We start from the raw sequence: 15,957 nt of genomic DNA on the forward strand, positions 1-15,957 counted from the left end.
TTGCCATACTTCCTACAGCACATAGCATGCCCACAACTTACTAACCCTTACTCATACGGCTTTTGTGGGAGGAACCAGAACACCCAGAGGAAATCCACGTGGCCACAGGGAGAAGGTACTGACTATTTAAAGACAGTGAAACACAATCTTACAGCTAGGCACTGTAAAGCATTAAATTAATCATACCAGTGCACTTACAGTGTTATGTAGTGACTGCTTAAACGCTTGACTGCTGTAGCACTTTAAGGACTTCATTTATGCACATTGCGTAAATCACTGTGATCAGTTACAATTAAATTCCGCAAGTCAGTGACATGTTTACAAGTTTCAAGCTCAAGATCAGAATTCCGGTAGAATAAACCTATCTTTTAAAACCACATTTTGCTTCAACCTGTGGGCAAATGCGAGATTAGAAATGCGACAGACACACTGAAACTTAATTTGTCAATGAAACTTTCAGATTTTGACCCATATTGAACCCAAGGTTATTGAGGGTGCAAAACTGGACTGCATGGTAACGTAGTGGTTAGCATAACATTTTATAGTACAGACGGTGCAGGTTCAATTCCCACCCAATGCCCATAAAACTTTGTACATTCTCTCTGTGACCGCGTGGGTGTCGTCCCTTAGTCCAAAGACACATGGGATGGTAGATTAATTGGTGATTGTAAATTGGTTAATTTGAAGTATCGCTATTTAAAAAAAAACTTGCCAATATATTTATTTATTGAGATACAGTAACATAGACCCTACTGGCCCTCCAAGCCAAGAGCCCAGCAATCCCCCGATTTCATCCTAGCCTAATCACAGGACTATTTATTATTATTATTACATATTTTCTCTCTCTTTTGTATTTGCACAGTATGTGGTCTTATACACATACTGGTTGCTTGTCTTTGTTTTATGCGTTGTATTAATACTACTGTATTTCTTTGTATTAACAATAATTGCATGAAAGAAAAGGAATCTCAGGGTTGTATATGGTGACATAAATGTATGCATTTATTAATAAATTTACTTCAAACATTGAAATGCTCACCTGGTTTGTCACCAACCACTTCAACCACGACAGCCTGACTTTCATCACCTACAGGCTTCCAAGATAAGGAGAATAATTAGAAATCAGAATAACAATGGGAACAAGTTTGGAGACAGATGGTTTCTCCCAATTCGGCCTCCCCTATATAGGTGAGCTCCCCACTAATCTCCATCCAGCAGCCTAAAGGCTGATTTACACTTGTGCGTCAAATGGACACCGTAGCCTGTGCAAGTGCCCTACGCCATTGTGAGCATTTATACTTCTGCGTTGGTGTGTCTGCGTCGCTCTGCAATTTGGGCACGTCGCGAATGCGCACACACCTGCCCGCACAAGGCTTCATGGTCATGGTAGTCTTTCTCGGGGTAAACAAGTTTAAAGCGAGCGTCTTTTCTCGTAAAAGTGAAATGTGTCCTCCATAATTTCTGAGATCGGTAAAGCTTTATAGAACGCATAACAGTTAGGGTTCCTTCCCTACCCTTCAGTCGCCTAATGGGAAGCTATTGCAGCGTAGGAGGAAATACGATGCTACCAAGCGGACCAATCACAGTTGTTCGGTCTGCGTTGCCGCGACGCATAGTTACGTTTTGGGAGAGGTATGCATCAGGCTACGGCTTAGGGATCCACATAGGCTCTGTGTAGGGTTCGCGGCGAACGGCATCGAGTTGACGCAGAAGTATAAATCAGCCTTAAGCGCTACACCTTCTCCCCCTCCTCCATTCACAGCCCAAACAGTCCTTCCAGATGAGGCAATATTTCTCCTGCAAATCTGCGAGGGTGTTTTTAGAGTCCAATACTGTCAATGGGGGCTCATCTACATAAGTGAGACCTGTCGTAACTTGGGGGATTGCTTTGTCAATCTAATTACTGTCCTCTTGTTAAAAAAAATGTATAAAATTACTTTGGTTGAAACATAAGGTTAAAGTTATTTTTCCAGGCGATACTGGGCTGGAAATACATCTCTTGCAAGTAAAACAATAAACGCATTAATAATGTGATCCACTCTGAATTTGTTGTAGTTTGTTACTTTATATTAGGAGACCTAGCTGAACAGCACATGGCAAATGTCAATAACTCTTGCCCGTGTGTGTCTTATCAGGCAGAATAATAAAGAGATGGTCCATATGACACACCCTTTTCATTCCTGAAGGGCATCAGTGAATCATAAACACGAGATTCTGCAGACGTTGGAAATCCAGAATAATCACACAAAAAGGTTTGTACATCATTGAGGACCCCCATCACCCAGGACATGCCCTCTTCTCATTGCTACCATCAGAAATGAGGTACCGAAGCCCGAAGGCACACTCTCAATAACTCAGGAACAATTCAGGATAATTCAGCAACTCCTCTACCATCAGATTTCTGAATGAACATTGAACCCATGAACACTACCTGACTATCTTTTTAATGTTTCCACTACTTAAACTATTTAATATAATATAGTTACTGCCATTTAGATTGTTTTCTCTATTATTATGTATTGCATTGTACTGCTGCGGCAAAGTCAGCAAATTTCATGACATATGCCGGTGATACAAAACCCGATTCTGATTCTAAATACTGGAGGAACTCAGCAGACCAGGCAGCATCCATAATAAGCAGTCGACATTCTGGGCCGAGATCCTTCATCAGGGCTAATATCAGCTATTTATTCTTCTCCATAGATGTTGCCCGACCTGCTGAGTTCCTCCAGCATTTTGTCTGTGTTACATCGGTGAATCAGATAGGCACAAATACAAATGCAGAGCGACTCGCAGGTATACAGGAATGAGTTTTAAACAGATACACACAGCTTACCACACTTGGATGAGTCCAGTTGGGTAGTTTCAATGCTTTCAGAAAGAAGCGTTCATCCAGCTCACTCTCTTGATGATATAGTATATTTAATTCTGAACGAATTTCCTTCCCCCTGCTTCGCAGCCTTGAGAAATCAGGATGCTGTTTCCAATAGTAAGATGTACAGTACATTAAGTTTAAAAATTCATCCCTTAACAGCCACTTTCATACAATGATCCACACTGGGCTTTGTCTTTCATGCTCACTTTACCAAACAAACAGCAGTGCACTACAGTTCAAAGCTTCGTTTATTATCAAACAATGTACATATGCAACTTTGAAATTGGTCTTCTGCAGATAGCCACGAAACAAGGAAAAGCTACGCAAGTCATTCAGAGAGAAACATCAAACCTATCCCCCCGGCACAGAAAAGGAATGGCATCCCAAAAAAACTAACAAAATGCAACAAGAACATTGACCCCAAACCCTCCTCCCTTCATACAACAAAACAAAAAAGAACAGGTGAAAACACAGAATATAAAAACCATAAAACTGAAAAAAATCCACAGTCCATTAACACAGCCCAATCCGTAAAAGCAGAATCTCGGTAATATCATCCTAAGGAATGGCCTAATTCTGCTCCCATGTCTTATTGTGTAAACAAAGGTGAAACAGTAGAGATTCTACAGTTGCTTGGATAGAAGTTGTCCTGGTGAGTCTGGTGGTGCATACACTACCATCTTGCTCCTGACCCCTTGCACCATTATCCAATAGTGTGGCACCATCTTCCATAAAACCTTAAGACGAATTAGGCCATTCGTCCCATTGTGTTTACTCCATCATTTGATATCATGGCTGATTTAATGATGAAATGGTGGAGCAGACTCGATGGACTGAATGACCTAATTCCATTCCTGTGTCTAACGGTCTTTTGTTACCCTGCACACAATTTCAGCCAGGTTTCTGCATCTAAACTCAATAAAGCATCAGGCTATGGGGAAAAGAGTGAAAGGTAGGATTAAGATTACAGGCAGGTGCTTAATGGCCTCCTTCTATACTGTAATAATTCATCAGAATCTATATTTGCAAACCCACCAACCCATCAATTACTTATCCAATCCGATCCCACTCAATCTTTCCTTTGCCTCCAGGGCCCATTTCAGGCTGAAGTCGCGACAGGCACTGAAGGACCATTCAGGAAGAGAAGCGCAGACGTAGACAGGCCTCCTGCATTTGTTTAGTTAAATATTCATTTGTTGCATGCTTACTTCTTCAGTCTTTTAATATGAGGAAATTTGATGGAATACCCATTAAGTGTAACTAATTGTTCACAAGACAACTCAGGAGCAGGCTCACAATGTTGTGCCAAACCAGCTAAAAACCAAATCAAAAACACCCAATCACTAATCCCTCCTACCTACAGCAAGTCCATATCCCACCATCTTTCGCATATTCATGTGTCTATCCAAATGTCTCTCAGAAGCCTCTACCATAATACCAGGTATCCGTGACACGGAGTAAAAACCTTACCCTCACATCCCCTCTGAACGTACCCCTTCTCACCTTCAATGCACACCCTCTGGTAATGGGCATTTCAACCCTGGGTAGCAGATACTCTCTGGCCACTCTATCTATGCCTCACACAATCTTGCAAACCTCTATCAGATCTCCTCTCAGCCTCTGATGCTCCAGAGAAAACAACCCAAGTTTGTTCAGCCTCTCATGATAGCACATGCCCTCTAAACCAAACAGCATCCTGGTAAACCTCTTCTGCACCCTCTCCAAAGCCTCAACATCCTTCCTATAGTGGGGCAACCAGAACTGTATGCAACACTCCAGATATGGTCTAACCAAAGTTTTATAAACTTGCAACATAACCTCTTGACTTTTGAACTCAATGCCTCGATTAATAAAAGCACACTTTCCATAAGCCTTCTTAACCACCTTATTGACCCGTGTAGCCACTTTCAAGGAGCAATGAACTTGGATCCTAAGATCTCTCTGCTCAGCAACATTGATAAGGATCCTTCCCTTAACAGAGTGCTGTCTCCTCGCGTTTGCCTAGCTGAGGTGCAGCACCTCACATTTATCTGGGTTAAACTCTATCTGTTTATTTCTCAGCCCATATCTGCAACTGATCTGTATCGTGTTGTATTCTTAGTCAGTATTCTGGTTTTGTATAGTTTAAGGTAGTTCAGATAAACATTTGGTCATTTATAAATAAATAGTTAACATGCCCATTAGCAATCTGAGCCTTCTGTTTCATTCACTAGATCTTCAAATCTGAAAAACCCCCACCCATGTTACACCCCTCTACTTGCCAGGCATTCTTTCTTTTCCATACCACCCCTGCTAACCCTCCCCAAACTCACTGTCTCCTCAGTGTCTTCTCTCTGCACTGGACGAAGTTGTGCCAGAAGAGCCCATTCTATAAAGTGTGATGCTTTGAGTTTCACACATGACAGACCAGCAGAGCCTCCCCTTCAGGAGGGGCTCCTCTACACGTCATACCAAGAACTCTTATGGGCCTAGTTCCATCAATGTGACGTCTCTTGCCCAGATATTAGCCCACAAGGTAAAGATTACAAATACAAGAGATTCTGCAGAGGCTGGAAATCTGGAGTAACACACACAAAATCCTGGAGGCACTCAGCAGATAGGGCAGCACCTATTGAGAGGAACAGATAGTCCAAGGTTCAGGCCAAGACCCTTCATCAGAACTGGAAACGAAGGTGAAGAACTCAGAAAAGAAGATCGGGAGAGGAACGGAGTACAAGCTGGAAGATGATAGCCAGGTGTTTCTGGCGGGGGGGGGAGAGATGGGTGGGTGGGGGAATTTAACTGTGCATCAAAACATACAGTGACTTGCATCATTCGCAGTAAATCAGCGAGGATTGCGCTGAACAACCCGTGAGTGTCACCATGCTTCCAGCAACAACTTTCTAACAGTAACCCAGACATCTTAGGGATATGGGAAGAAACCCACACAGTCACAGGGAGAACATACCAACTCCTTACAGCCAGCGGAGGCAATCAAACCTCAATCTGGCCCACAACCCTCACTCACAGCTGGAAAGCGGATGAGGATGACGATACTTACCGACTGAAGTGCTTCTTTATTTTGTTTATCCTAAAAAATACAAAATTACCAATTCAAGTTAAAAACACCTAAACGTATAGAACATTTGCACTGATAACATTCCCCCCTTTATACCCCTTCTGCACAGGATTCCACATACTAAGCATCCCATTACTTTTTCCTCTTCTGTGTATTCCCACAGATTTTCTCCCTCAGTTCCTCTGGTATCCACCAAACACGGAGATCTATTAACAGCTTCGAATTACTGAGGAATGCACACAGCTAGACTTTCTGTTCACCTGATACTGCCTAGTGTGGCTTCAAAGTTCAAAGTAAATTTATTATCAAAGTATATTCCATACACAACCCTGAGACACATTTTCTTGCGGCTATTCACAGTAGAACAAAGAAATACAATAAAATCAATGAAAAACTACACACAAAGGCTGACAGACAGCCAATATGCAAAAGACAAGCGGTGTAAATACAAAAAAAATACAAAATATAAAAATAAAAACAATCTAGTAAATAAATAATACATATAACATGAGGTGTAAAGAGTCCTGGAAAGTGAGTCTGTAGGTTGTGGAATCAGTTCAGTATTAAGGTGAGTGAAGTCATCCACACTGGTTCAGGAGTCTGATGGTTGTGGGGTAATAACTGTTCCTGAACCTGGTGGTGTGGGACCTGAGGCTCATTGTGGTGAGTGAAGTTATCCACACTGGTTCAGGAGCCTGATGGTTGTGGGGTAATAACTGTTCCTGAACCTGGTGGTGTGGGAGCTGAGGCTCATTGTGGTGAGTGAAGTTATCCACACTGGTTCAGGAGTCTGATGGTTGTGGGGTAATAACTGTTCCTGAACCTGGTGGTGTGGGACCTGAGGCTCATTGTGGTGAGTGAAGTTATCCACACTGGTTCAGGAGCCTGATGGTTGTGGGGTAATAACTGTTCCTGAGCCTGGTGGTGTGGGACCTGAGGCTCATTGTGGTGAGTGAAGTTATCCACACTGGTTCAGGAGTCTGATGGTTGTGGGGTAATAACTGTTCATGAACCTGGTGGTGTGGGACCTGAGGCTCATTGTGGTGAGTGAAGTTATCCACACTGGTTCAGGAGTCTGATGGTTGTGGGGTAATAACTGTTCCTGAACCTGGTGGTGTGGGACCTGAGGCTCATTGTGGTGAGTGAAGTTATCCACACTGGTTCAGGAGCCTGATGGCTGTGGGGTAATAACTGTTCCTGAACCTGGTGGTGTGGGACCTGAGGCTCATTGTGGTGAGTGAAGTTATCCACACTGGTTCAGGAGCCTGATGGTTGTGGGGTAATAACTGTTCCTGAACCTGGTGGTGTGGGACCTGAGGCTCATTGTGGTGAGTGAAGTTATCCACACTGGTTCAGGAGTCTGATGGTTGTGGGGTAATAACTGTTCCTGAACCTGGTGGTGTGGGACCTGAGGCTCATTGTGGTGAGTGAAGTTATCCACACTGGTTCAGGAGCCTGATGGTTGTGGGGTAATAACTGTTCCTGAACCTGGTGGTGTGGGACCTGAGGCTCATTGTGGTGAGTGAAGTTATCCACACTGGTTCAGGAGCCTGATGGTTGTGGGGTAATAACTGTTCCTGAACCTGGTGGTGTGGGACCTGAGGCTCATTGTGGTGAGTGAAGTTTTCCACACTGGTTCAGGAGGCTGATGGTTGAGGAGTAATAACTGTTCCTGAACCTGGTGGCGTGGGACCTGAGGCTCATTGTGGTGAGTGAAGTCATCCACACTGGTTCAGGAGCCTGATGGTTGAGGAGTAATAACTGTTCCTGAACCTGGTGGCGTGGGACCTAAGGCTGCTGTACCTCCTTCCCAATGGTAGCAATGAGAAGAGAGCATGGCCTGGATGGTGGGAGTCCTTGATGATGGATGCTGCTTTCTCGTGGCAGTGTTCCTTATAAATGTTCTCAGTGGTGGGGTGGGGGTTCTGCCTGTAGCCAGTATTTTTAGCCATTTTCTATCTTGGGTATTGGGGTTTCCTTTCTGGCTTGGTGTGTGCCTGACACAAAACTTCAATTCTTCCAGTCCAACTCCAAAATAACCAGCAAAAAAAAAAAACGAGTGCGCTGGGTGCACTGTTGACTTTGCCTTCTATCAAGGTGAGACTTCCATTCTACTGTATTCAATGCTAACAGTGTGGCTTTCTCCACATTTGAGCCACTCTGTTCTGAACTGAGGAGAAGTGCGGGGAGGAGTTGGAAAAGATGGCACCAGAGGTTTTTGTTGATCCAGGCACTTCTTCCAGTTCGTCTGCAAAGCAGCTTATTCTTCTTTTCTCAACCTTTCAACATGGCTGGGGTCCTGTCAGAGTCTGTGATCTACAGCTACAGCTCACGCAAGCAGTGCATTCTCGGAGCCACCGTGCAGCCTGGCATTTCAATACCCGCAGGTGCGGCCTGGAAGACGTGCCTTTGGGGTGTGGCCCCGTGGACGATCCAACTCCTCGCTGCTGTCACCAACTGAAGCATTTTGGGGACTGAAACATCGAGACAGCAGGTGGTGTGCACTGCTGTCACAAGAAGGACTGTGTACTCGAGCGATGCTCTCTCTCTTTTTGATGGTGACAGCCTGTCGGTCCAAGTCTCGGGGGCGGGAGGGGGGGCTCAGAAAGCGACACGGAAGATTACAACATCCACCATCCCATTCTCGTTGCTGCAGGAGTGATCTCTCTCTCCCTTGCTAGTGAGAGAGAGCCTGTCTGAATTACTGAAGTGTTGGATTATGGGTGATTCTTTGTTTTTTCTGTTTTCTGAATGTCTGTGAAGAGTAAGAATTTCAAGCTGTATACATTCACTGCTATTAAATTGAACCATTTGATTTGACGGTGATGTCGACATCCTGAATAAAACTGGCAGGAGTGACTCTGAGCTTCCAACCGCCCGCCTCCTTCAATCAAGATCAAAGTCCTATCTTTCAGTCTATTGCCTCTTACAATGTTACAATAAGACCCAATGCAGGCTCAGGGAACAAATCATGTGTCTCCTGGATGAGTTAAGCTTACAGCACTCAACACTGAATTCACCACCTTCAGCTAACATGCACTTTCTTTTGTTTGTACGTGCCATTTATTTGTTATATCCTGAACGTCCCTATAAGCCAGACTATATATCACCCAAACTTCGTAATGTCAGCAACACATTATACAGGCAAGGTGAACATCCATTAAATTGCACTCTATTGCTGGCATTTAAACCTTTGACAAACTTCTATAGATATGTAGTGGAGAGGATATTGTTATGCACCAGCAGCAATAGATATGAAACTGAGTCAGGTTTTTATAAACAAACAATTTATCAACCTCTGCTCAAAACATAGAAAAGTAAACAAACGACTAACTTAAACAGAAGTTAATGGCGTTATGCGTCTATAGTTATCAAACAGTCGAACTTAGACAATTCTTAACAGATCTTACTTAAGCACAGTCTTAAGGTGGTAGTTTAATAAGTGATTTATACAGTCATTAAGGAGAGACTTCCCCGAAACGATTCCTTTGAAGTAATGACGAATCTGCCGATCACAGCGGAGAGATGTCTTATCCGAAAAAATCAGGAAGAAATAAAGTGTCCTAAAGGAACTGACCTTCTGGCTGGAAGGTGGTCACTGCACAAACCTTCCCGACCTTGCAGGGGTTTAACTCAAATGTGCATGCCACAATTCCTGAACGAAAATTCAAAATCATTCCCAAGACGCTGAATGACGTTAACTTTACACAATCCTTTGGGTTCGGATAACACTGGTAATGTCTTCACTCTCCGATACTGGACTGTAAGGGGAAAATAAATGTGCAACAAACAAAACCGGTGGCGTCTCCAAAACATCCGACCAGCAACAACGATGTTGCACTAAAAATAAAAATGAGAACTGCATCACAGTGGCGGGCTTTTCTTTCATACCATGCCATCACGTGACATCACATCACCCTGCTATCATGAGACAATTACATCATGCCCATCACGAGATAATGACATAATGCTCACAAAATAATTACAACAAGCTCACAAGATAATTACATCATGTTCACAGGATATGTAACAATCTTGACTGGCTACATCATGGTCTGGTATGGAAACACCAATGCCTTTGAAAAGAGAATCCTACAAAAGGTAGTGGATTCAGCCCAGTACATTATGGGTAAAGCCCTCCCAACCACTGAGAACATCTACATGAAACGCTGTCATAGGAAAGCAGCATCCATCATCAGAGATCCCCACCACCCAGGCCATGCTCTCTTCTCCGTGCTGCCATCAGATAGAAGGTACAGGAGCCTCAGGACTCTCAGCACCAGGTTCAACCATCAGGCTATTGAACAAAAGGGGATAACTACACTCACTTCTATTCAGGATGTCGGCATCCTGAATAAAACTGGCAGGAGTGACTCTGAGCTTCCAACTGAAATGTTGCCACAACCAATTATCTCATTTTAAGGACTCCTTGTCTCATTATCTGATGTTCTCATTATTTATTGCTATTTATTGATATTTGCATCTGCACAGTTTGTTGTCTTCTGCATTCTGGTTGATCTTTCATTAATCCTGTTACAGTTACTATTCTATAGATTTACAGAGTATGCCTATAAAAAATTGAATCTCTGGGTTATATATGGTGATGACATTTATGCATTTTAATAACAAGATTTCTTTGAACTTTGAAGATTCCCTTTCTTCTGCCCATTGCCCTCCCCACCTCCAGTTCCTCAGACTAACTTGCTCTCTCTTTTTCTCAGTCCAGATGAGAGTCTTTGATCTGAAACATGAGCTAGCTTCCCTTTCCACATACTGCCTAACTAGCAGAATTCTTCCAACGTTTTCTTCCTTAATGAAACTAACTGAGCGCAGGGGTTCTGGTCTGAAGAACAAAGGACTCTCAATCTCCTGGCCAATAGTTCTAAAATCAAACACTCTTCAGCAACACACACAAAACGCAGGTCAGGCAGCATCTGTGGAAATGAATAAATAGTTTACGCTTCAGGCAGAGACCTTCTTCAGGACTGAAAAGGACAGGGGGAAGATGCCAGAATGAAAAGGTGTGGAGGTGAGGGAAGGAGGATAGCTGGAAGGTGATGGGTGAAGCCAGGTCAGTGGGAAAGGTCAAGGGCTGGAGAAGAAGGAATCTGACAAGAGAGTGGACCATAGGAGAAAGGGAAGGAGGAGGGGACCTCAAGGAAGGTGATAGGCAGGTGAGGAGAGGTAAAAGGTCAGAGTGGGGAATAGAGGAAGAGGGGAGGTAGAAATTTATTTACCAGAAGGAGAAATTGATATTCATGCCATCAGGCTGGTGGCTACCCAGACGTTAAATATGGTGTTGCTCCTCCAACTTGAGGATGGCCTTGTCATGGCACAAGAGGAGGCCATGGACCGACATGTCGGAATGGGAATGGGAATACTCTCATACTGTTACACATAATACTGAAAATTGAGGATCCTATTGAAGTAAAGTTGTATAAATGGACTTTAATCTGAAACATAACAACTATTTTTCCAATGGGACCACAACCTTGTCTGAGTGCTTGGAGGTTTGCGTGCCTCAATGACCCGGAGACCTATGTTGGCTGGAGTCAGGGCATTATGCTTTGGCTCGTGGTAGGGTCACCAATGCCAAACAGGTCAAAGGGCAGAGGCCAGACTAAGAGCAGTCCACCGGTCCTCCAGGTTCGGGGGTTCAGCTCAGGGTTAACAACCCTGACTGGTCAAACAAAACTGTTACAGAAACAGCAATGAAGAGAATTCTACATCTGAGTTCCTGAGTCCCCACCTGGGACATGTATGACTGACAGTAGTGAAAAACCAAGAGGAAGTTACTGACTTGATGAAGAAAGCCCTGAACACCACCAGAGATGGACGACCTTCACTGCTGCCCCAAACACCAGCGGTGTAACGGGCATTAAACATGCACACTATTCATATATAAGTGATACTTTCCACTCATTCTTCAGGAGGGCTGCTGTGCAGCTGAATAATGCTACATCCCAGCTTGCCAATGGCCTTTTGAGTGTTAAGGACTATCGAAGACACTTGCTGCATGTAAATATGGGAAATTTTATTTAATTAAACTGTACCTCGTGCATTGTATATTATCTGTTTTGCATGGACTGGAGTAGCACCACAATCTCGTTGTCTTGAGCGATGATAATAAAGTTCTAATCTATTCTTTCTGCATGCTGACTTTCAGAATCAGAATCATGTTGAGTATCACCAGCATATGTCATATAACATCGAAATAGCATCCGTTTGCCTCCCCTTTCACTATAGAACGAGTGATACCTGCCTTTCCTAAGTTGGGGGGGGAGGGGGAGCAGGAGTGTCTGAGGGATGTCAAGTTGTTGGAATGAACAGTTAAGTTTTGAATGGACTGTAGACTATGGTCACTGTTTTGGGACGTTGCTGTTGTTGCATGGTGGGAATACTGATGTTTTATACTAGAATAAGTGGGGGGGGAGAGTTGATGCTGCTTGTGCATGGGAGTGTGAACAGCGGGCTTTGAGGTTCTTGCCCTTCTTTTGTCATTCTTTAGCATTTTTCTTCCATTTTGAGGATGTCAGTAGAGAGCAAGAATTTCAGGTTGTAAACTGTATATATTCTCCGATATTAAATAGAACCATTGAAATTTGTTGCCTTTGTGGCAGCCATAAATGCAATACATAATAAAAAAAAATGACTTCACGTCTAGTGAAATCTCAAAGCCTTTAAGACCCTTGTCCATTTTTCTCAAATTCCTCGGATTTTACTCTCACTGTCTCAATGTCTGACCTGGAAACGACACTTCACTCAAATACTGAACGTGGTCTTTCCTCAACAAAGGCCAAAGCTGAGTGTTGGTCACCCCTCATAAAGGACAATACATTACAACCTTATGCATTTACTGTTGCACTTCACTGAAAGTGCAGTGACCGCACTCCTTTTACATAAAATATAATCTGCCCAATGAAATGTCTTTCCCCAGAGGTTACTAATGTAAGGTTGCTGCTCTCAATCATGAGATTGTGGATGATCTGTGACCTAGCTTGATGCATCTGTCTTTACTGCATATCTGTTAATTAAGAAAAGTTTCAGATTTTTTAAAAATCTAGCATCAATTATCATTAGTAAATTGCAAGTTTATACCATTGTCTGTATGCAAAAGTGTTAAAAAATAAATTCCTGACTAACTTTCAAGATTGCTTACTCTAAACTTACATGTTCCAAACAAAAGCAGTAATTTCTTTAACTTAAGATGTGCTGGAAATCCAGAGCAACACACAAAATGCTGGAGGAATTCAAGATCTCGGCCTGAAAGTCGATTGTTTATTCCCCTCTATAGACACTGCCTGGCCTGCTGAGTTCCTCCAGCATTTTGAGTGTGTTACTCTGACCATAGACCCTGTCTGACCTGCTGAGTTCCTCCAGCATTTTGTGTGTGTTACTCTGACCATCGACACTGTCAGACCTGCTGAGTTCCTCCAGCATTTTGTGTGTGTTACTCTGACCATCGACACTGTCTGACCTGCCGAGTTCCTCCAGCATTTTGTGTGTGTTACTCTGACCATCAATACTGAGTTTCTTCCCATGTGTTCAACCTGTTCCCATAATACCTTTATTTCTCTAATCAAATTATTCAGCCAACTAATTACCACCTCCAGGATTCATTCTTACCAGCAGCGCTTTAATCGAATCACTGATATCGTTTTTCTCATTCTCTAACTTCTCAATGTCCTCTTTTACCTTTGTCAGCTGTTGCCACGTGGATACCTGTTAGAGTGGATCAATTGGAAAGATGATCATATCAGAAAGAGGGAAGTTCATTGTGTTTCTTCCCCACACTCCCCAAGAGCCAAGAAATATTTTAAAACCTGTTAAATCTTGTTAATAAATCAATTTTCTATTTCACTGAATGTGTCTTACTAAAATTAATACATTTAAAGGGAAAGAGAAAAATTAGTTTTATTTGTCACAGGTATATCTAAACACTGAAACACAGAGTTATTTCCCGTGGCCATTTGTAAGGAGTGTGCACGTTCTCCCCATGACAGCGTGAGTTTCCTCTGGGTGCTCCGATCTCCTCCACAGGGTTGGTAAGTTAACTGGCCAATGCAAGTTAATCAGGGGAATGCCAGGCAGTGCAGCTTGAAGAGCCTGTTCCACGCTGTATCTCAATAAATGTTTTTGCATCAACAGCCAACACAGTCCGAGGATGTGCGGGGGCGGGGGGGGGTGCGCCACGGGCCGCAGGCGTCACCACTAGCATAGCATGCCCGTGCCCACAACTTACGAACACTAAGCTGTATGTCCTTGAAATTTAGGAGGAAACAATCACCCAGACGAAACCCACAAGTTCATGGGAGGCATGCACAAACTCCTTACAGAAAGCAACGGGAATTGAATCCTGATCACAGGCAATGTGAAGCATTATGCTAACCGCCACACTACCATGCCACCCTTTCCGATGTGTTGTTAACTACTTCCATGATACATTAAACCAGTACTAATAAGCAAAACTGGTTTCATAGCCAGGATGGTAGTGGGATAAAGCTCCCACTACCTGGTAAATGCTTCGCATGGTGTGCGCCTCAAATAGCCTCTGACAGCCAAGTCCAGCTCCTGGAACTTCATGTGCGGCTACCTGCTGAGCCTAGTAGAACCATTACTTCTGACAGAAGGGGAAAAGGCAGGTTACGGGCACCAATCACTTCAGGCAGATGGGGCTCATCAGCCGTGACTGGCAGCTCATCCAGAAGAAAAACTCCGATCTCAAATCTCTGCTGCCATGCAGCTCTACCCACCCATATGGGGAAGGTTTCAGGAGTAAATCCAAAGGGAACATTGGGAGCTGGAATCTCTAAGACAGTCCTATGTTGAGTTCAACACTGACTGGCTTATCTTTGACACCCTGGTGCCAAACGGTATCGATCTCTGCTGCCCCTTTGGGTTCATCAGTTGCATTGAGAGGGTCCTGACGTTAGTCCTGACGAAGGGTCTCGGCCTGAAACGTCGACTGTACCTCTTCCTATAGATGCTGCCTGGCCTGCTGCGTTCACCAGCAACTTTGATGTGTGTTACTTGAAATTCCAGCATCTGCAGAATTCCTGTTGTTTGCATTGAGAGGGAAGCCTGCTACATTGGCAACAGCTTGCTCTCCATATTGTACTGCCTAGGCTTGCGTATTGAGACAGCTGGGATACAACATCCATGGTCAGCCCTGCCCACTGAGGCCTCAGTATAACAAAGCTCCTTACAGAGTTAATTCATCCACTATGTGGGCAGCAAGGTTGATATTATTTGTCCTTGGCAAGTGAACCATCTTCTTCAACCACTGCATCTTTGGTCAGGTGACATTCCCACTATGGTGCTACAAAGGGAGTTCCAAGATTGAGAGCCAGTGATAAAAGAATGGCAATATATTTCCAAGAAGGCATCATACAAATCAGAGGGAATAGTTAGTTTCAAATATTCCTGTGCATTGCTGCTCTTGTTTTTCTTGATGTGATCAACGGACTGAAAAAAGCTTTGGGGGGGGGGGCGCGGTGGACAGAAAGGGAACCTTAAATTGAGATTAAGTTTGGTTCAACCAATTCAGCTCATGGGAAAAGTTGAAGAAGCTGGAAATCCACAGAAACACACACAAAACACTAGAGGAACTCAGCAGGTCAGGTAGCATCTATGGAAGAGAGTAAACAGTCAATACTCTTCAGAGATTATCTGCCTGGCAATCCCTGATTTAATCCGAGCCCAATCACGGGACAATTTACAATGACCAATTAACTCACCAATCAGTACATCGTTGGACTGTGGGAGGAAACCAGAGAACTTGGAAGAAATGCACACAGTAACAGGGACAGCATACAAACTCCTAACAGTAACAGGGAGAGCGTACAAACTCCTAACGGTAACGGGGAGAACGTACAAACTCCTAACAGTAACGGGGAGAACGTACAAACTCCTAACAGTAACGGGGAGAACGTACAAACTCCTAACAGTAACGGGGAGAACGTACAAACTCCTAACAGTAACGGGGAGAAAGTACAAACTCCTAACGTAAAAAATCCTAACATAC

At 43.6% G+C, this 15,957-nt stretch overlaps 1 protein-coding gene across 2 annotated transcripts in view; it reads right to left on the reverse strand.

Moving 5' to 3' along the window:
• sars2 (seryl-tRNA synthetase 2, mitochondrial) overlaps positions 1-15,957 on the reverse strand; it is a 137,479-nt gene that overhangs the window by 114,170 nt on the left and 7,352 nt on the right. For both annotated transcript variants that reach the window (XM_063063495.1, XM_063063494.1), the window contains exons 2-5: positions 13,560-13,655; positions 5,916-5,945; positions 2,837-2,977; positions 1,040-1,094 (exon numbers count right to left, since the gene is read on the reverse strand). In XM_063063495.1, coding sequence (XP_062919565.1) covers positions 1,040-1,094; positions 2,837-2,977; positions 5,916-5,945; positions 13,560-13,655 — 322 coding nt within the window. The remainder of the gene's footprint in view (positions 1-1,039; positions 1,095-2,836; positions 2,978-5,915; positions 5,946-13,559; positions 13,656-15,957) is intronic.

The sequence above is a fragment of the Mobula hypostoma genome, chromosome 12, assembly GCF_963921235.1.
Source record: "Mobula hypostoma chromosome 12, sMobHyp1.1, whole genome shotgun sequence".
Lineage (NCBI taxonomy): Eukaryota > Metazoa > Chordata > Chondrichthyes > Myliobatiformes > Myliobatidae > Mobula > Mobula hypostoma.